The sequence below is a fragment of the Passer domesticus genome, chromosome Z (genome assembly GCF_036417665.1).
Source record: "Passer domesticus isolate bPasDom1 chromosome Z, bPasDom1.hap1, whole genome shotgun sequence".
Classification (NCBI taxonomy): domain Eukaryota; kingdom Metazoa; phylum Chordata; class Aves; order Passeriformes; family Passeridae; genus Passer; species Passer domesticus.
The window spans coordinates 26,820,144-26,836,511 of record NC_087512.1 but is presented as its reverse complement, the minus strand read 5'-3'; the positions used below and the strand labels follow the sequence as shown (position 1 = coordinate 26,836,511).

At 37.0% G+C, this 16,368-nt stretch overlaps 1 protein-coding gene across 7 annotated transcripts in view; it reads left to right on the top strand.

The window, feature by feature from the left end:
* The first annotated feature begins 101 nt into the window (after positions 1–101).
* The window catches only part of FCHO2 (FCH and mu domain containing endocytic adaptor 2), an 82,862-nt gene continuing 66,595 nt past the window's right edge, over positions 102–16,368 (top strand). For 3 of the 7 annotated variants that reach the window (XM_064405191.1, XM_064405190.1, XM_064405189.1), the window contains exons 1-5: positions 102–251; positions 9,145–9,236; positions 14,538–14,612; positions 15,827–15,968; positions 16,059–16,211. In XM_064405191.1, the coding sequence (XP_064261261.1) occupies positions 225–251; positions 9,145–9,236; positions 14,538–14,612; positions 15,827–15,968; positions 16,059–16,211 (489 nt within the window). In that variant the 5' untranslated portion in view covers positions 102–224. Of the gene's footprint in view, positions 252–740; positions 868–9,144; positions 9,237–14,537; positions 14,613–15,260; positions 15,297–15,826; positions 15,969–16,058; positions 16,212–16,368 lie in introns of those variants that run through there. The other 4 variants (XM_064405196.1, XM_064405195.1, XM_064405193.1 and 1 more) reach the window with 3 other exon arrangements.

The window sequence follows — 16,368 nt, the reverse complement described above, 5'->3', positions numbered from 1 at the left end:
GCTCCCCCCGCCCCCGCCGGAGGGCGCCCGCCGCCCCCCGCGCTGCCGGGCCTGCGCACAGCGCCGTCGGCCGAGCGCAGGCGCGGGGGGGGCCGGGCCGGGAGCGGCGGCTGCTCCGTCACGGGAAGGGCGGAACGCGGCGGCGGCGCCCGTTTCCTCCGTCGCGTCTCGGCGGCTGCGGCGGCCGCGGCCGGGCTCGCCGGTGGCCGGGCGGCGGGGGAAGGATGGCGTACTTCGTGGAGAGCTTCTGGGTAGGGCAGCGCCGCGGGCCGGTAACGCCGCGCCGCCGGCGGAACGGGCAGGGCGCGGCGCGGGGCAGCCGCAGTCCCCGCTGCGAGAGCAGCTCGGCTCTTACGCCACCCCCGGGACTGGGCCGGGGCCTGGCGGCGGCGGGTTCGTGCCCGCCCCGGCGGGGCTGGGCCCCGGTGAGAGGGGTTCCTGCAGCCGCGGCAGGGCAAGGGGACCACCGGCCCTGCCCGCGCCGCCGTGCTGGGGCTCCGCTGCGGAGCGACGGCGGGAAGAGGGATGGGTGGTGTAGGATAGGACAGTATGGGACAGGATAGCACGGTTGCCGTGAAGCGCTGGGCCGAGGGTGCGCGGACGCCCCTGTGCGCGCCGGGGTCCGGCGCTCGCAGTCAGCACGGTGCCTGGGGTGACCGGGCTGCTGTGACGCTTGGTGCTGTACGGGAGAACGGCTCGGGCTGTCGCAGCTTCACGTTTGCTTCACGCCAAGGCAGAGCTGCGCCTCGGCGCTCCGCGCTTTTGTACCGGTAGCTCGTGTCCGTGTGCCCGTGAGGAGGTACGGCCGAGCCACAGCCGGCTTAGGGAAACAAGAGGCTTTCCAGCTTCCTTTGGACGTGCGGGCTTGTAAGTCATCTCTGCGCAGATATCTGGTTTTTGAAATGGGAAATACATATGGATAAAAAAGTTAAATGGATTGAGTTTCGCGTGAAATTTCATTGTTTTCATTGTGACCATTGCTAGTTTGAAACCTTAAAATAAGTGTTCTCGTAGTCACCGGACTGTTTACAAAGCTTCTTCTTATTTAATTTTTGTATGCCTCTCTACCAAGAAGTAGCAGAAACATAAAAATTGTTATCGCTTGAGACTGAAGTGAAAAAGAGACAAAATATCTTTAGACGGACGTTGTTGCAGTTGTAAGCAGCAGTTATGCTTAAAGTTCAGGAAAAACTAATTTCACAATTACCCTGTTGTTGAATATAAGGCATAGCTCAAGTTTGTGTTTTGTTTGCAATCTTGTGTTTAGTTCTGACTCCTTTGCTTTCAACATACTATTAAAATTTAATGACCCAAGAGACTAGATTTGCTCTCTTACAAATACAAATCTGCTTAATTTGAAGCCTCAGTGGGGGAGATCAGTATTAAAGTAACATGTGGAAGAATTTTATTTTTCATTAAAATGAGATTAAAATTAATACTAAAAGATTCATTTTTATTGGAAAAGCTTCTGTTTTCTCCTAAGATTAAAGCAAAACAGAAGTCATTTATTCAGCTATCACAACTGAAATTGAGCTTTTCTATTAAGCTTTGTTATGTACTGTGGTATGTTCATTTAACTGTCTCATCAGTTGTGTTTTGTTTTGTTAGTAAGTCAGTTAAATTGGTGAAGGCAGTGGGCCGTTCCCATATGTTCTGTTTCCACGTCTGTGTCTTCACAAATGCTTCCAGCAAGTAGAAGATATCTATGTAAAAGTTATCTACCTCAGATTCCCATTTTTCTGCTTTAAAGAGTCTCTAGCTATAGCTTTGTTAGCAAAACCCCTAGTGTGGGTTACCAGTGAGTCAAGACATGGGTGATTCCTTCTGTTGGTACAGGTTTTTCTCATATGTCAGAAATGACACGAGGTAGGACAAGAAGTTTGTGTTTGTCTTGTGATGATGACAAAGACATTATACAGGGTCTTAACTTGCAAAATTTCACCAAGAAATTTTTGTGATACCATAGACAGGGTTTTATTTTGTGTTAAAAGGAATAGGGAATGCACCTTCTTTCCTGCTGTAGGTGAATATTTTTCAAGATTAACTGTAATGATGGATTTGAAAATCTGAAAGTATTGAGTTTCTGTATATCCTCAGAAGTAGACATAAATTATAGGTTTGTGCATTTTTAATCATTAGTTATCTTCATTTGCACTAATATTTCAGAATAGGTTATTGTTCAGAATTGCTACTGCTTTGGAAGACTTGGGAAGCAATCCATGTAGGCTCTGAATTGTGCTGAGAAAGTTAAGATGGGAATTAGAAGATACATGAAAATGCACTGAATGCATGATGACTAAAAATAAGAGAAATTTGCAAGGAAAGTAGTAGTGTGTAGAATTTCAGAAGGATTGTGTTGTCATTTCTTCCTTACTCTTCCAGGTAACCCCAGACAAAATATTTTTTGAAATGTGGAATAGGATAGTTATGCTTTATAAAACAGTGATTTAAAAGGTATCCAAAACATAATTAATATTCAATTATTTGACATAGATGTTGGCATAAACTTGCAACTGAAATTGTGCATTGGAAATAGAAGTCTGGATCTTAAGTTGTATGGTACTCTCCCTTAATTTAGTAATTTGCTATAAGTAACAGGAAAAGAGATCAGAAACTTAAGGGACTTTAATGATTTTTCCAGTAAAGGGGAGTGGCATATGTATGAGTGTATCATTTTCTTACACACTATTTAAGCTGCTGTTTTCCTGAATGTGCTCATGTAAACAAAACGAATCTTACCTTCTTTGTTGTAAGTCTTGAAAATTGTCTTGAGGCTTTCCTCTTGCACTGCTTTTGAAAGTGTTTAAATAGTTACACACTTTGGTTTTGTTGTTGTTAGAGGATACAAGAAAATTAGATGAGCCTGCTAAGTCTTCAGTGTTCTGTAGGAGGTCAATGAGATTGACAAATAAGATTGTTTTGAGGATGTGTAGAGCTGAAGTACAGAGACCTCTACTGTCACTTTAAAAATTTGCTATCATTTGAAAAATGTAAGGGTCTGCTAATGCAGGATGACATTCTAGAGCAATTTTCAAGCCAGGAGGATATTTTTGGGTATCACAAGTTATGAACTAGTAGTACAGGCTATAAGTGGCTTTGATTCTTATAATTGAGTTTTATGCATTCAAGTCACATGTCCAAATATTCCCAACTCCTAATTAGTATTGTCATAAAACAGTGCATGCTTGCTGCAGTGTATATGCTACATCAAAACAATGTCATAATTTAAAGGTAACACTATCATAAACTATTTCTGTTAAACATAGCTACATTTTGTCACTTTGAGTACACTGTTACTGGTATAGGAGTATAGAAAGTGTTGTTTATCATTGACTTATTGGTTTCTTAACAGAAAATATTGCTTAGACTTTGATGTTGTATTTAAACTGACCAGTGCAGGTGATTCTTATGACATAGTTTAAAGGAATAACTACTGACAAGTCAAGAAAAATAAGCACCTTCCAAACCAGTCACTGGTTGTTTATGAAGTGTTTAAAATTAACAAAATTAATTAAGCTATTGGAAGTTCTATGAACTGGAAGTTCTGTGAATAGTTCTATTGGAAGTTCTGTGTAACTGTGCTTTGGAAGTTCTGGCATATAAAAACGTGTATAAATTGGCTTTGAAAATTTAAAAAAAAGTTTTTAATTGATTGCTTTGCTTGTAGCTTTTGAGAATGGCTGTGTTGATGATTCGTGGTTTTTTGGTTTTTTTCCAAATACTTTTTGTAGAGCATAAAGGTTGGCAGTATACTGGTTTAATAATTATAATTTTGTGAAGAAGCTTTCTCTCTTAAGGGTAAGATGTATTGTCTTACAAACTTGTGAGTATAAGAGTGGCACAAAGACTTGTCATGCTGACATCTGGAATTATATCCGTATGTCTGTGTGCACTACTCCTCTGCTGGGCATACAGCTGGATGCTCTGTTTCAGGAGACCTGTTGTGCAATATTTACTTAGTATCCTCTCTGTAAGAGTGCATGTACTGTGAGTTGGCAGCCTTCCACCTGTTAGTTAAAAAATATTTTTAGTTACCTATATATGGTGGGAAATCTTTGTCCTTCCTCATATGCATAGAGCTTTTCTGGAGCTGATCTTTATTTGATATTTTGAAGCAGGAAGAATTGAAGTTGACAGGTTGAAGTTGACAGGTTGTTTTTGTGTCCAGTCTTCTCAAAACTTTCAGAACTGAAGATGATGTATTCATTACCTGTGTGAATGCTTTATGTGTGAATGTGAATTCATTATCCGGTGACTGCTTTTCTTTCACATTTTAATGCTCTCAGCTCTTTCAGATACTCATAAATTGAAACTTGCAGATAGGTAACTTTCAAAAAATGTAAGACAATAATATTAATCACATATAGTGTTTTTATGTGTAATAGGCCCATTAAATTAAATTATTTTCTAGGTGGAAAGCATGGAAGACATGTTATTTATTTGAAACTGCAACAAGGATTAACAGTTTAAAGAACATGCCAACAGTATTTGTCAGAGCATTTAAAATGAGTTTACATAGTCCTGAATTTAGTATCTGACCAGTCAGAGTCACCATAATGTAACCATTTATTTGTACTGGGTAAATAGAAAATGGTGTAACCTTTTTACACTAATAGATGTTAATGTTGAACAGTTTTAATCCAAAGGAGACAGAGCTTGCACTCAAACTATTTGATTTGAAATATAGAAAATAAATGCTGCTGCAGTTTGCCTAGAAATTTCTGGCTATTGTACTAAATGGAGATTTTAAATTCAGAATTTTTATTGCAACAAAGAAACTTATTCTTAAAAATGTGAAGTATTTTAAGTTGTTCAGTCCCACAGAGTTCCTGTAATGTGTTTCCTGTTATGCACAAGTCATGGAAATGCTGATTTGTGACTACACATTTGCTGACAGGGCTACTTTCATTTCCATGAGGAAATCTTTGAAACTAGTTCTTGATGAAGGGAAATGGAAGGACTGGTTGCTCTTGCTTTCCATGACTTAATTTGTTTTGTGTACAAAGTTGGTCAGTAATGCTTTGTTGTAGGTTTATTTAAGTGTTTACTTGTATTTGAAGTATTGTATTGTTTACTTGTATTTGATTGCTTTCTCTAATGGCTTGCTCTCGGGGGACATCTGTGCTGTAGATACAGGAGAGATTTCTTACAGTAGTATAGTATAGGAAATCTCAGATCAAACACAATCTTCTGAAGAGAGTTTTGTTAGCTCTGAGTAAGGAGGAGAAAACTGCTAATGGATTTCAGAGTAATTAAATGATACCTATAGGGAGAGACTTACATTTTGCACTCTCATACACATTTTTACATTTGTTTTTTATTGAGTAATGACAGGATCACCCTCAACAGATGGTAGTTTACCTACAAAATGACATTCAGAATGGTCTTTTAAAGTGATCTGGAAATCTGTTACCTAGAGCCTGATACTATACATGACAACAGAAGATTGTCTTTCTCCACTATGTGACTTAGGGAAGAAGAATCTGCATCTGACTTAAATGTTTGTTATACCAGTGAATGGTAATTGCTTATGAATGGGAGTGCAAAGTTTCATCAGTTCCCTCTGGTATATGCTGCATTAATTTATTTTTAAGTAAGCTAGTACTGGTCTTCCAGTGATCACAACTATTACTGTTGCCACTAGGAAGGAGCAAATAAAAATGAAGAAAGGTGTCTAAGACACAAAATTTCCAGAATTCTATACAGTGTGTGTGGGAAGGAGAAATGTTGAGAAAAGACAACCAAAACACAAACAGTATTGATGGCATATGTGCATGTAAGAGGATAAATACTTGGCTTTTGTAAATTGAACAACTTCTCCTTTTCCCACCACATACATCTGTCTTGTTGTACAGAATACAGAGCCTTAACTCTGATTGCTGCTCTTCATTAATATAACTATGGAATGGAGAAGTTGTGGAAAGACTGTATAGTTTTTTCTAAAGCAGAACATCTGCCTCTCTGCATTGAGCCACTGTACTTAATTTGGGTTGGGTATGTGTATGTCTCCAAACACAAGAAGAATCATCATCAGGTTAGTTGTCAGAACTTCTGGTCATGTGACGAGTTTTGAAGTCTGGATGTTTGTGCTTTTAGATAGAGCTTGATACAGGTAATATACGTTACACTTCACATTATATTTACAAGTGAAGATATGTCTTTAGGTGTGCCAGACTTAAATCAAATAGGCCCTCAAATCTGTGAGCCTGCTTTTGACTTGCTGCTTTGTTTAAACTTTAATGTCTTTTGCACATAGGTTCTTAACCTCTGATAACCATTGATAGTGTATAAGAGATGAGGCTTTCAGGGGACTCGGCTGAGGAAGGTATCTGATCTGTTTCTCTGTCATGCTTTCTACTATTCATTGTGAAGTCATGAAAAATAATAAGGCTGATTAGAAGACCTAATTTAAGTGGAAAAACTATTTCCTTTGCAGTAACCTTCAGTTACAGTTAGAGAACAAGATAATAATGGCAGTTGGTTGCTCAGGCTCATTTCATTCTCTAAAGATTTGTGTGGTTACATTTCTGACGGTTTATCAGGAACGCTGCAGCCAGAGGCTGGGTCATGGCTGTGCTACCCTTCCTGCATTTCTAAATTGGCAGGAAATTTATAGAACTCCATGTAGAAAAGGCCCCTTTAAAAGCTTCCATTATGAAAAGTTTAGAAGTGGCCTGTGTTCAGCACATTTTGGTAACATGATGGTTTAGCCAGAAGAAACACCTTAAAGCAAAAAACATTTCACAAAGGAGAATTTTATTAGTTTTTCAGGAAGAAATGGCTAACATTTATTTGTAAATGTTTATCTGTAAATTTGGGTACAGTACCAACTTTGGAGAAGAAATAAGAATTATATTCTGTATTCTAATTGAAAGTACCAGTGAAGTCTTAATTACAATGCAGTGGCATTCAGGGTTTATATTAAGTAACTACATAAAGTTAATAAGTTAGTGCACCAGTATTCAGAGTTATTGTAGGCTTTAAACTACAAAGAAAAATGTTTAAATAGGGGTGAAAGGGGAAAGAAACTATTTAGACTGGTATTTGAGTAGGACAACATTTAAATAAAGTTGCATTTTCTACTAATCAGTGTTCTTTTCTTTCTTTTACTTTTCAAGTTTATAAAAGCCTTTCTCTGTGGAGAGTCCTTTTAGAGTTTGCTGCATTTTCATCTGTTGTATTTAGTTTTGTTTATACTTTTTCTATAAAAAGTATAGCACTGTAATTGCACTTACACCAAACTAATCTGAATTTTGGTGCACCTTTTCAGGTTACAGCTTACTTCAACCATGGAAACTATAATTTTTAAGGTGTAGGTTTTTTTTTTCTTTGGTTTGTTTTTCCCTGTGCTTGGAAAAGAAATAAAGCAAATAATCCTGACTAGTAATTTGTATCAAATTGCCTTCAGTTATCTATTGTTTGTAAATTTATGTGTCTCTCTATGGTGTCCTTTAAGGCAACTTGAAACTTAGTGGAAATGGTCTTAATACCATGGCTGCTGTGAAGTTTTTCCATCCACCCATGACTGCTTCTCCTTATTTAAAGACGTCAGATCCCTGCATGCCTTCTCCTCCTAGCCCCCCCTCTTCTGCTGAGCAATACAGCTTGTTTGTTTCCTTGCAGTGATCTGGATCAGTGATTCTTGGTTTGTTTGCCAGCTTTATTTTCAAGCTGTATAATTTCCCTGATAAGGTTTGCTTTATGGTTGCATAAACAAATTTTTGCAGAACTGAACAGGCAGAAATGTTTGGAAGGGTATAAGCCCAAATTCTCGGGCTTTTCTCACTGACAGTATAGACCTGCCTTTGTTAAAAGTTCAGGATTTTAAGAATGATGTGAAACTATTTGAATGCATCCAGAAGAGGACAACAAGGTTGATGAGAGTGCTGGAAGACATGTCCTGTGAGGAGCGACTAAGGACTTTGGGCTTGTCTAGTTTGGAGAAAAGGAGACTGAGGGGTGACATCATTGCTCTCTATAGCTTCCTGAGCAGGGGAAATTGGGAGTGTGATGCCCATCTCCTTTCCCTGGGAGGTAAGGATAGGACATGTAGGAATGGTTGAAAACTGTGCCGAGGAAGATTCAGATTGGACACTAGGAGGCATTTCTTTATTCTTGGAGGGTGGTCAAACACTGGAATGGGGTACCTAGAGATGGTAATCAGTGCCCTAAGCTTGTCAGTATTTAAGGGATGTTTGGACAATGCCATCAACACCACGATTAAACTTTTGGTCTTCTCCAAAGTGCTCAGTCATTTGGGCTAAATGATCACTGTAGATCCTTTCCAGCTGAAATAGTCTATTCCATCCTATGCTATACCATCCTGTTCTTCTTTCCCTTCCACTCTGAACATGCATGCAGTTTTCCTGAGGGTGCAATTCGCACCTTATATAGAAGCAACATTATGGATCTGAAGCTTTTGTGAAGAGGAAGGGGAATGGATAGTCTGGCAGGAAAACTTTAATAGTAGCAGTGCTATTATGCTGTGTCTTGCCTTCCTTTCATTTCTGTTGTTGCTTTTTGCTGTAAGGAGGAAGTTCATCATAGTGCCAGAGGTCATAAGCTGGCTGAGTTTATTAGTCAGTGCTTAGAGCAGTGTCTCAGTTTTAATAGTGAGGTGTGCCTTACTCACTGGAAAATGTCTTAAAACTAAACTTAAGAATAGACAGAGAAGCTACGAGTGAGAAGGAAAAGATTAGTAATTTTTTTAACCGGTTTTACAAAAAGCTGGAGAAGAGAAATGTGAAGGATTGGGGAAGTAGGATATCAAGTAATCTCAACTGAACTTTAGTTCATGTAAAATAATGAAAGAGATGAGAGGATAAATGGAGAGTATGGTATTTCGTATGTGTTTAATGTGATGGGAAGTGAAAGAATACAAGACTCCTAGAAATCTACAACAAAAATGTCTTTGACTATAGCCTAGAAATATGGAGATAGAAAGGTAGTGGTAGCAGCTGAGCTAATCTTAGGTTAGTTTACACATATGGGATTCGTGGGAACTAACTTTTTAACAATTGCTAAAAAGCAGACACATTAGAAATAATTGACTTCCTGATGAAGAGATTAAAATGAAAAGTAGTTATGAAAATGCAAAGGTTCAGCATGTTGTGTTTCATAGTTCTACTTTCTGTTTATCTTTAGGGAGAAAGGAATAATGGCTTTGATGTCCTCTATCACAATATGAAACATGGACATTTGTCAACAAAGGATTTAGCAGATTTTATTAGAGAAAGGTAAGTATTCATCCTATATTTTTAATATAGTATTTGTGGGTTTTATTGTTTGTCATTGTGTTTAACAGTAGCATGCAAAATATGTAAAGAAAATTCAATTATTTTAATATACCTCTCACATTCTGCAGGAATATCTATGCTTATTCCATTGGTTTAGAACTGAATAGGAACTCTTAAGCATCCGTTAATAGCAAGCTTCTAATTTTCCAGGTTTCATTTAAAAGATGAGAATAAAAATCTTGAAGTGTTGTATTAGGTGTCCAGCAGTTTATCTAAATTAATCCCTGTTTTTCATTTGGAAGAAAAAGCAAGAAAAATTATAAGATAAAGTTGCAAAAATTTTTTGCCTTGCAAAATTTTTCTGTAGATTTGGAATTAGGCTATTAGAAACTGCTGGTATATACTTAAAAAAAATTAGACTTTCAGAAGCTGAGACAGGTTTGTTAAAAAAAAAAGAGTAATACGTAGGGGCGAGAAGATAATATACAGAAAATAACACAGGTTCTTCTATGTTGGATGGAAGGAACAGGACTGAAATCTGAAAATTTGACTTCCAACTTCCAAAACAGGTGACCTAGTGCTGCATTTAATTCTTTGTGAAAGACTGCTGCTGCTACATTGAACATAAGAATTTCTCTTCTGAACAAAATTACTTATAGTCCTACTTTGGAATTTTGCCTTTCCTCACTTACTGACACTAGGTAACACATGGAAAATAGTTGCAAGGTATTGATTGAGGACCTGTTTCACTGCTGGCTTCTTGCAGCAGAAGCTGTCAAACTGAAATTCTTCAAAATTTGAATTTTGGCCTCAAATAGATCTCAGTTTAAAAAGTACTTTAAAATTTCCACAAAATATTACCACCATAAATCTGACAGATACTCCATTGCACTACCATTAGCATCATTTCAAAGTGAATTGGAGAAAATGACAAAAAACCATTTCACTAAGTAGAAATGGGTGAGTTCCAGAGGCCAAGTGTGATGTCTCCTTTTGTAAGGACTGCACAACCAAGGAATCTTCTCTTTTTCAATCCCCGGGTTCAGAGAATGAATTATGAAGCTACAAAGGGTTCTAGTGAAATCTGGAGTTGGATTCAGCAGAGGGATATTGCACTGTTCACATTTCATATAAATGCTTAGTGCTTCACAAACTTCCACTTTTAATATTTGTCTTTTATTATCTGAGTTCCTGAATCTTTCCTTTGATAGCTTCTTTAATTTTTGGAATAATTCAGTTTTTATACCAGCACATCATGGACCTAAGCTGTACTTTACCTGGACACCTTTAAGTTTGTTGGTTTTACAGCCTTTGTGTTTAGATTTACCTCCATATTTAGATGAGAAAACATCTCACTCACTGCTTCTTGTCTCCTGTGTGTTGTATTCTTTGGACATGCTCCATTTTATTCATATTGGTGCTAAGGTGAAAGATCTTACATAAATGGTTAAAAAATAACTTGCTGCTATATCTGACTTGGTTTCTTTGCTTTGTTATACTGACATAAGTAAAACTTGACACTTCTTTCTGCACAAAATCCCTAGTAAAAAGAACATGGCATTCTGTTTGTTTTTTTCTATCTATAAGCTTCTGAAAATTAAAATTTCAATTTAAATATTTTTAAATTTAAATAATTATTTTTAAATAACTTCTAAGTTATATGCCTTTGCAGTCAATAAAGAATATCTTTCAAACTTTTTCCGCATATTAAAATGTTTCGGCTCAGGTTTCTGCCAATTATACCTAGTGTGTTAAATAACATTTGAAGATTAATGACCATGTATGAATACATGAGGATTCCCATGGGTACTTTATCCTCAATGAGAGTTCAAGAAATGCTTTTTTCTGTGCATGGATCAGGATGTGCCAAAGAGATATGAAGCTATTCTTCAACATCTTTTGTAAGATCTATGAAAAAAATTCAGTCCTCATTAACTCACTAAGATAGAATGTGAGTGCTGTATTGCAATTTACTTGACAACGTTGCAATATTGTTCCTGAAGGGACCAGCTGCACTAAATTCAGTCCTTTCTAGTGATTTGCTTCCATCAGGATATTAAACCTGCCTTGTGTACTCTTCAGCTCTGTAGTTCTGCTGCCTCTTGATAAGACAGGCTGCAATAACAAAAAGCAGTTGAGGAACAAATTGATAATTCTTTTCAATAAGGGATGAATGATCAATCACAGCCTAAGCTAGTAGTAGTTTGTGACGTATAGTTTAGATTCAAAGAAATAGAGAGACTTCAAATATTTGGTGTCTTTACTTTGATAAAAATATTTGAGAGTCCAAATGCCTGCAGTGAAGCCCTTTGCTACTGTTGTGAAGTTGGGATGTCGTTCAACTTCCTGGGAAATAAAAATGATTCAGTAGAACACATTTTTTCACATGGGCCAAATTCTTGGTCTCAAAAAGAAATTGGATTAGGCAATACTTGAACAGTACTTCACAATGGTTCAGTGGTCTTGTCTGTGATCTATTTTGTGTATTTGTTAATTGCAAAGAAGTTAAGAGATGATGCACACAGTTATCTGTTCTCCTCCTCCTTCTGTAGATTATAGTCTGAATATAGTTGTATGGTACTGTCTGCTGCTGGAAATACAGTGGATGAGCAACATGTATTAGGAGCCATCTAGATCTAGTGTTTTTATGCCTTGGCTTTTGTGTACCTGATTTGCTGAACTCTTCCCTATGAAAACTAAGTTTACATGCATTTGAATTTTGAATCTGTTTTTCCATTCCTTTTTACACATTGGCCATTTGCTGTCTTTTTTTTTTTTTTTCAGAAGTGGATACATAAGAGATTGAAAACTGAAAACTATTGCATAGGTAGAGACAGATCTGAATTGGTGGTAATACTTTTAACAAGTCAGAGTACTTACACTTTCTAGGTAGAGCAGTCATCTGGTCAGCTTGACGTCCTGGAATCTCCAGACTAGCCAGAAAATAGACTTTTTATGAAGTGATTTTGCATGGAAAGGAGAAATGAGTCAGTGTGTTTGGATGTACAGACTGCTTAGGGCACAGAAGACATGTCTTTGTGAAGCCCATCTCTGTTACTTGTGCTGTTCAGAATAGTGTTTTAGTTGTATGTAGCCTAACTGGGGAATAGTATTTTTTCCTTTTCTCCAGCCTTAGAAATGGTAATGAAAAAATGCGTAAGATATGGAATAACTTGAAAAATTATAGTTATCTTAAGCATTTTCTTAAAAAATATTTCAGCATTTCTGTAAGAACATTCTGAGATTGTAAAGTTTTTTTGCTGAGAAAAACAAACATTTGAAACATATTAGTTTGTACTAGTATTTCTATGCTGTATCTGCCATTCCTGCTTGATATCCTAGAAAGAGCAGAAGTTTTCCTCCTTGTCTGTGTTTGGTGACACAGTATTGTTACTGGTCACATATTAAAAGAACCAAGAGCCTGTTGGATCTGTGGTTCAGAAGTTTGTCATCTGAAGGAGTGAGTTTTCTGGCAGGCGTCTGCTTAATGTTGGTAAATCATGAGTGGGACAGGTTATCTTCTTGCTGAGAGGTTAAACACCGGTTCTTAAAATCATCAAATCTTAGAATGGTTTGGGTTAGAAGGGATCTTCAAGATGATCAAGTTCCAACCTCTCCTGTTGTGGTCAGGGACATCTTTCACTAGACCAGATTGCTCAGTGCCCCTTCCAACCTAGCCTTGAATAAAGACCCTACTTCACTTATAAAGCATGTAGAAATTTTTGTTTGTTAAAGTCAAAATGAGAAGGTTGAGCTGCCTGCATAGTTTTTTTTTTCTTTATAGATGTGGAAGATTTTGTAGGTGAGCTGTCATGCATTTGCGTGCATTTAAAATCTAAACTTTTTATATCTAAGAACTCACACTGTTTTTCTAGGAGAGAAGAAGGTACAGAAATGTGTTGTTTTTTCTCCAGGAATCTTTCTAATGTTTTTCTGCACCACTGCCTGTAAGCATCATGGAAAGAATCTTCAAGATCAGATGAAACTAGCAATGCATATGTTTCCATTTAACTTTTAAATGTTTGGCAGATCCCAGGCAAAGACACACATTCAAATGGATGAAAATTAATTTGCTAAGAAAATCATAGTCTGTTACCTGTACAGTAGAGTGCTCTGCGAAGTCAGTTGATAGGACAAGTGTACTAACTGGTCATCTTTTGGTTCTTAGTCTTTTTTACTGATATATGTTAATACTCTGTGGTGAATTGCAGAACTCCAGTTTTGTGGAGATGGTTCAGGGAAGTATGCTGTAAATTGGTTCAAAGAAAAGGGAAATATACTTTGGTCAAAATTCTTGTGTTTAAACAGGAAAAATAAGTCACTGAGTTATAAAATCTGGAAAACCTTGATAGACTATACAGATGATTATTCAAAATATATTGCTCATCATGGTAATCTAAAAGAAAATAAATCACTGTCTGTGCTTGGTGCGGTGTTACAAAACAGGAAAGAAATTGCTCCAAGTTTTTAAAAAAAAGACAATTACAGTATTTACTCATATCTAGGACGCTTCTAAATCTAAGTTGACACTATATAGTGAATATTGTTTAGGGTGAAAAATTAAAATACTGTTTATCTTTAATAATAGGAGGGTGAAGAAGATTAATAGGGAAGGACTTGCAGGGCATCACTGGTTTAATAGGTGATTCCATGGCAATTCCCTCTGCAAAGGCTCTAAGGAGGAAATCTGTGCCAACCCTTGGATTTTGTATCTCTAAAAGACAAGTGATATTGTGTGTTCAAGTGAAGGAAAATATAAGAACACTTTGTGTAATTTCTAAACTCAACTATTACTATGTGAAGAACTTAAAGGAAAGAACAGCCTACCCCCAACATTAAGACTAAACAAGACCTCATTTTGTTTTATGTGATTGCTCCATAAATATTTTTTGTTTATTGTAAAGTTTTCAATACAAATACATTTTATTTTGTTGCTGTGTAACACTCTCTTGGTTAGACAGTGCTGGATAGATGATTGTTGTGATGCTTTGTTCTGTCTGTTACTAAGGAGTTATAATGGCAGTTGAGAACAGCAAATAGAAAGGAAGGAATTGTCTTTTTCAAGCTTTGAGTTCCTGGGTTTTACTTGTTCTGCTCCCTGCAATGTTTTGTCACAGGGTTCTTAGATTATTTTTTAAAATATATTAATGTGATTTTTTTTTGTCTAGCTTTTGAGAGATCATTTAAATGGAGTAATTTTTAGTTTGCACAAAAAGTCTTCTGTTTTGTAGCTGTAGAATGCATATTCAGTCTTCTTACCTTCAAAATTTTGATTGTACTTTTGATGACTTTCTTTGGCAGGGCTACAATAGAGGAGACATATTCAAGGTCAATGACAAAACTAGCCAAATCAGCAAGCAATTACACACAACTTGGGTAAGTAAGTGTACATAAGAGAGAAATAAGTGACTGTATACATGGTAAGAATCAAGTCAGATTCTGAATATTTTGTTGATTATGTTGAAGGTTAGTATAACTTTACCTTTAAAAATGGTTGTTAGGTGTTTAGTAACCATGCAGAAATTTGTACAGACAAAGAGAAAGACAGTGCAGTTCTTTGAACTGAATAAAAAGAGCAAAGCCCAAACACAGATAAACTGTCTTTTCTTCTGTGTTTAAAGCATAGTTCTTTTTAGACTTATTTACTTCTATGATGTCCTCTCAAGCCTATGGAAATAATTTTGAAGAGAGAACATATGGCCTGCAAATGTGGCCGTGAATTTATTTATTTCTATTCTTTCTGGTTTCTGGAGTGTTACCTGTTCTCAAAGATGTTCAGAATGAGACTTTTCCATAGATTTATTCCATAGTTAAATGGAAGTTTTATACTCAGGGTATGTTTTTAAAAACAAGAATGATTAATGGATACTTTTCCATTGGAAAGATTAGGCCAATGAAAAGTCAGACTTCTGAGAAAAACTAGATTTAAAAAAAAGCCAGTAATGTAATCTAGAAATGTGAGAAGTTTTCGTCAGTGAATAGTTTGATAATAGTTGTTTCTGCTTTTTAAACTAACAGGCAGATGCAGAACCTTTGAACATAAGAACTTTAAAGCCTATGGTTAGTATTGATTTTTAGCAGCATTAACCAGAATAGCAAGGTGGAAGTATGTCTTTGGAACACTTGGACAAAGTCCATTTAACACAGGAGTCTGAATCTGAGAAACGATCCCACCTCCTTGTTCATCTTTGTTAATCAGTAAATCCTTTTTAGTGGCACACCACCTTTGCCAATATTTTTTCCTCCATCTTGTGGCTGCAGTGATGTAAGACAACTAGAGATGTAACTAACCAAGAAATTCCTGATTTGTTCACACTGTTCAAGTATACACATAGTAATATCTACTACATGTTAAATTATTTTAAGCTGTCTTGATGCTTGGCATTGTTGTATGCTCCTCGTAGTGTTAAATGAAATTTGCACTGTTTTACTTATTAGAGCCAATGCAAGTAAAACATTGGCTGTTTTGTTTGTTCAATTTTAGGAGTAGAAGTAAACTGTAAACATACTGATTATTGTGTAGCACTACTAAAAAAATTGCCAACTGAAAGAGAAAAAAACCCAGATTAACATTATTTTCCTCAATCCAGGACATTTGCACCAGTTTGGGATGTTTTCAAAATCTCAACAGAAAAACTAGCAAGTTGTCACTTGGATCTTGTGCGGAGATTACAAGAGCTAATAAAAGAAGTTCACAAATATGGAGATGAACAGATCAAAGCTTATAAAAAGGTTATTCATTCTTTTTCTCATGTTTGTCCAATGACTTGTTAACACTAAAATTAAATGGTTTGGTTTTGACGACTGTATGATGTTTGGCAGACAAAAGAAGATGTTTCAGGAACTTTGGAAGCGGTGCAAAATATTCAAAGTATCACTCAGGCCTTGCAGAAATCAAAAGAAAACTACAATGCAAAGTGCATGGAACAAGAACGCTTGAAAAAGGAAGGAGCAACACAGAGAGAAATTGAAAAGGTAGCTGTCACATCTTACTTTAATTGTGCTGTATTGTTATTGCTGCTTTTAATGAAGGAATGGGACCACTATTGGGCTAAGAATGACATATTGCTCAGATAAACATCATTCGCAGAGGCTGTGAGATTTTAAAGGAGCAAGCCACTGGCTATTGCTC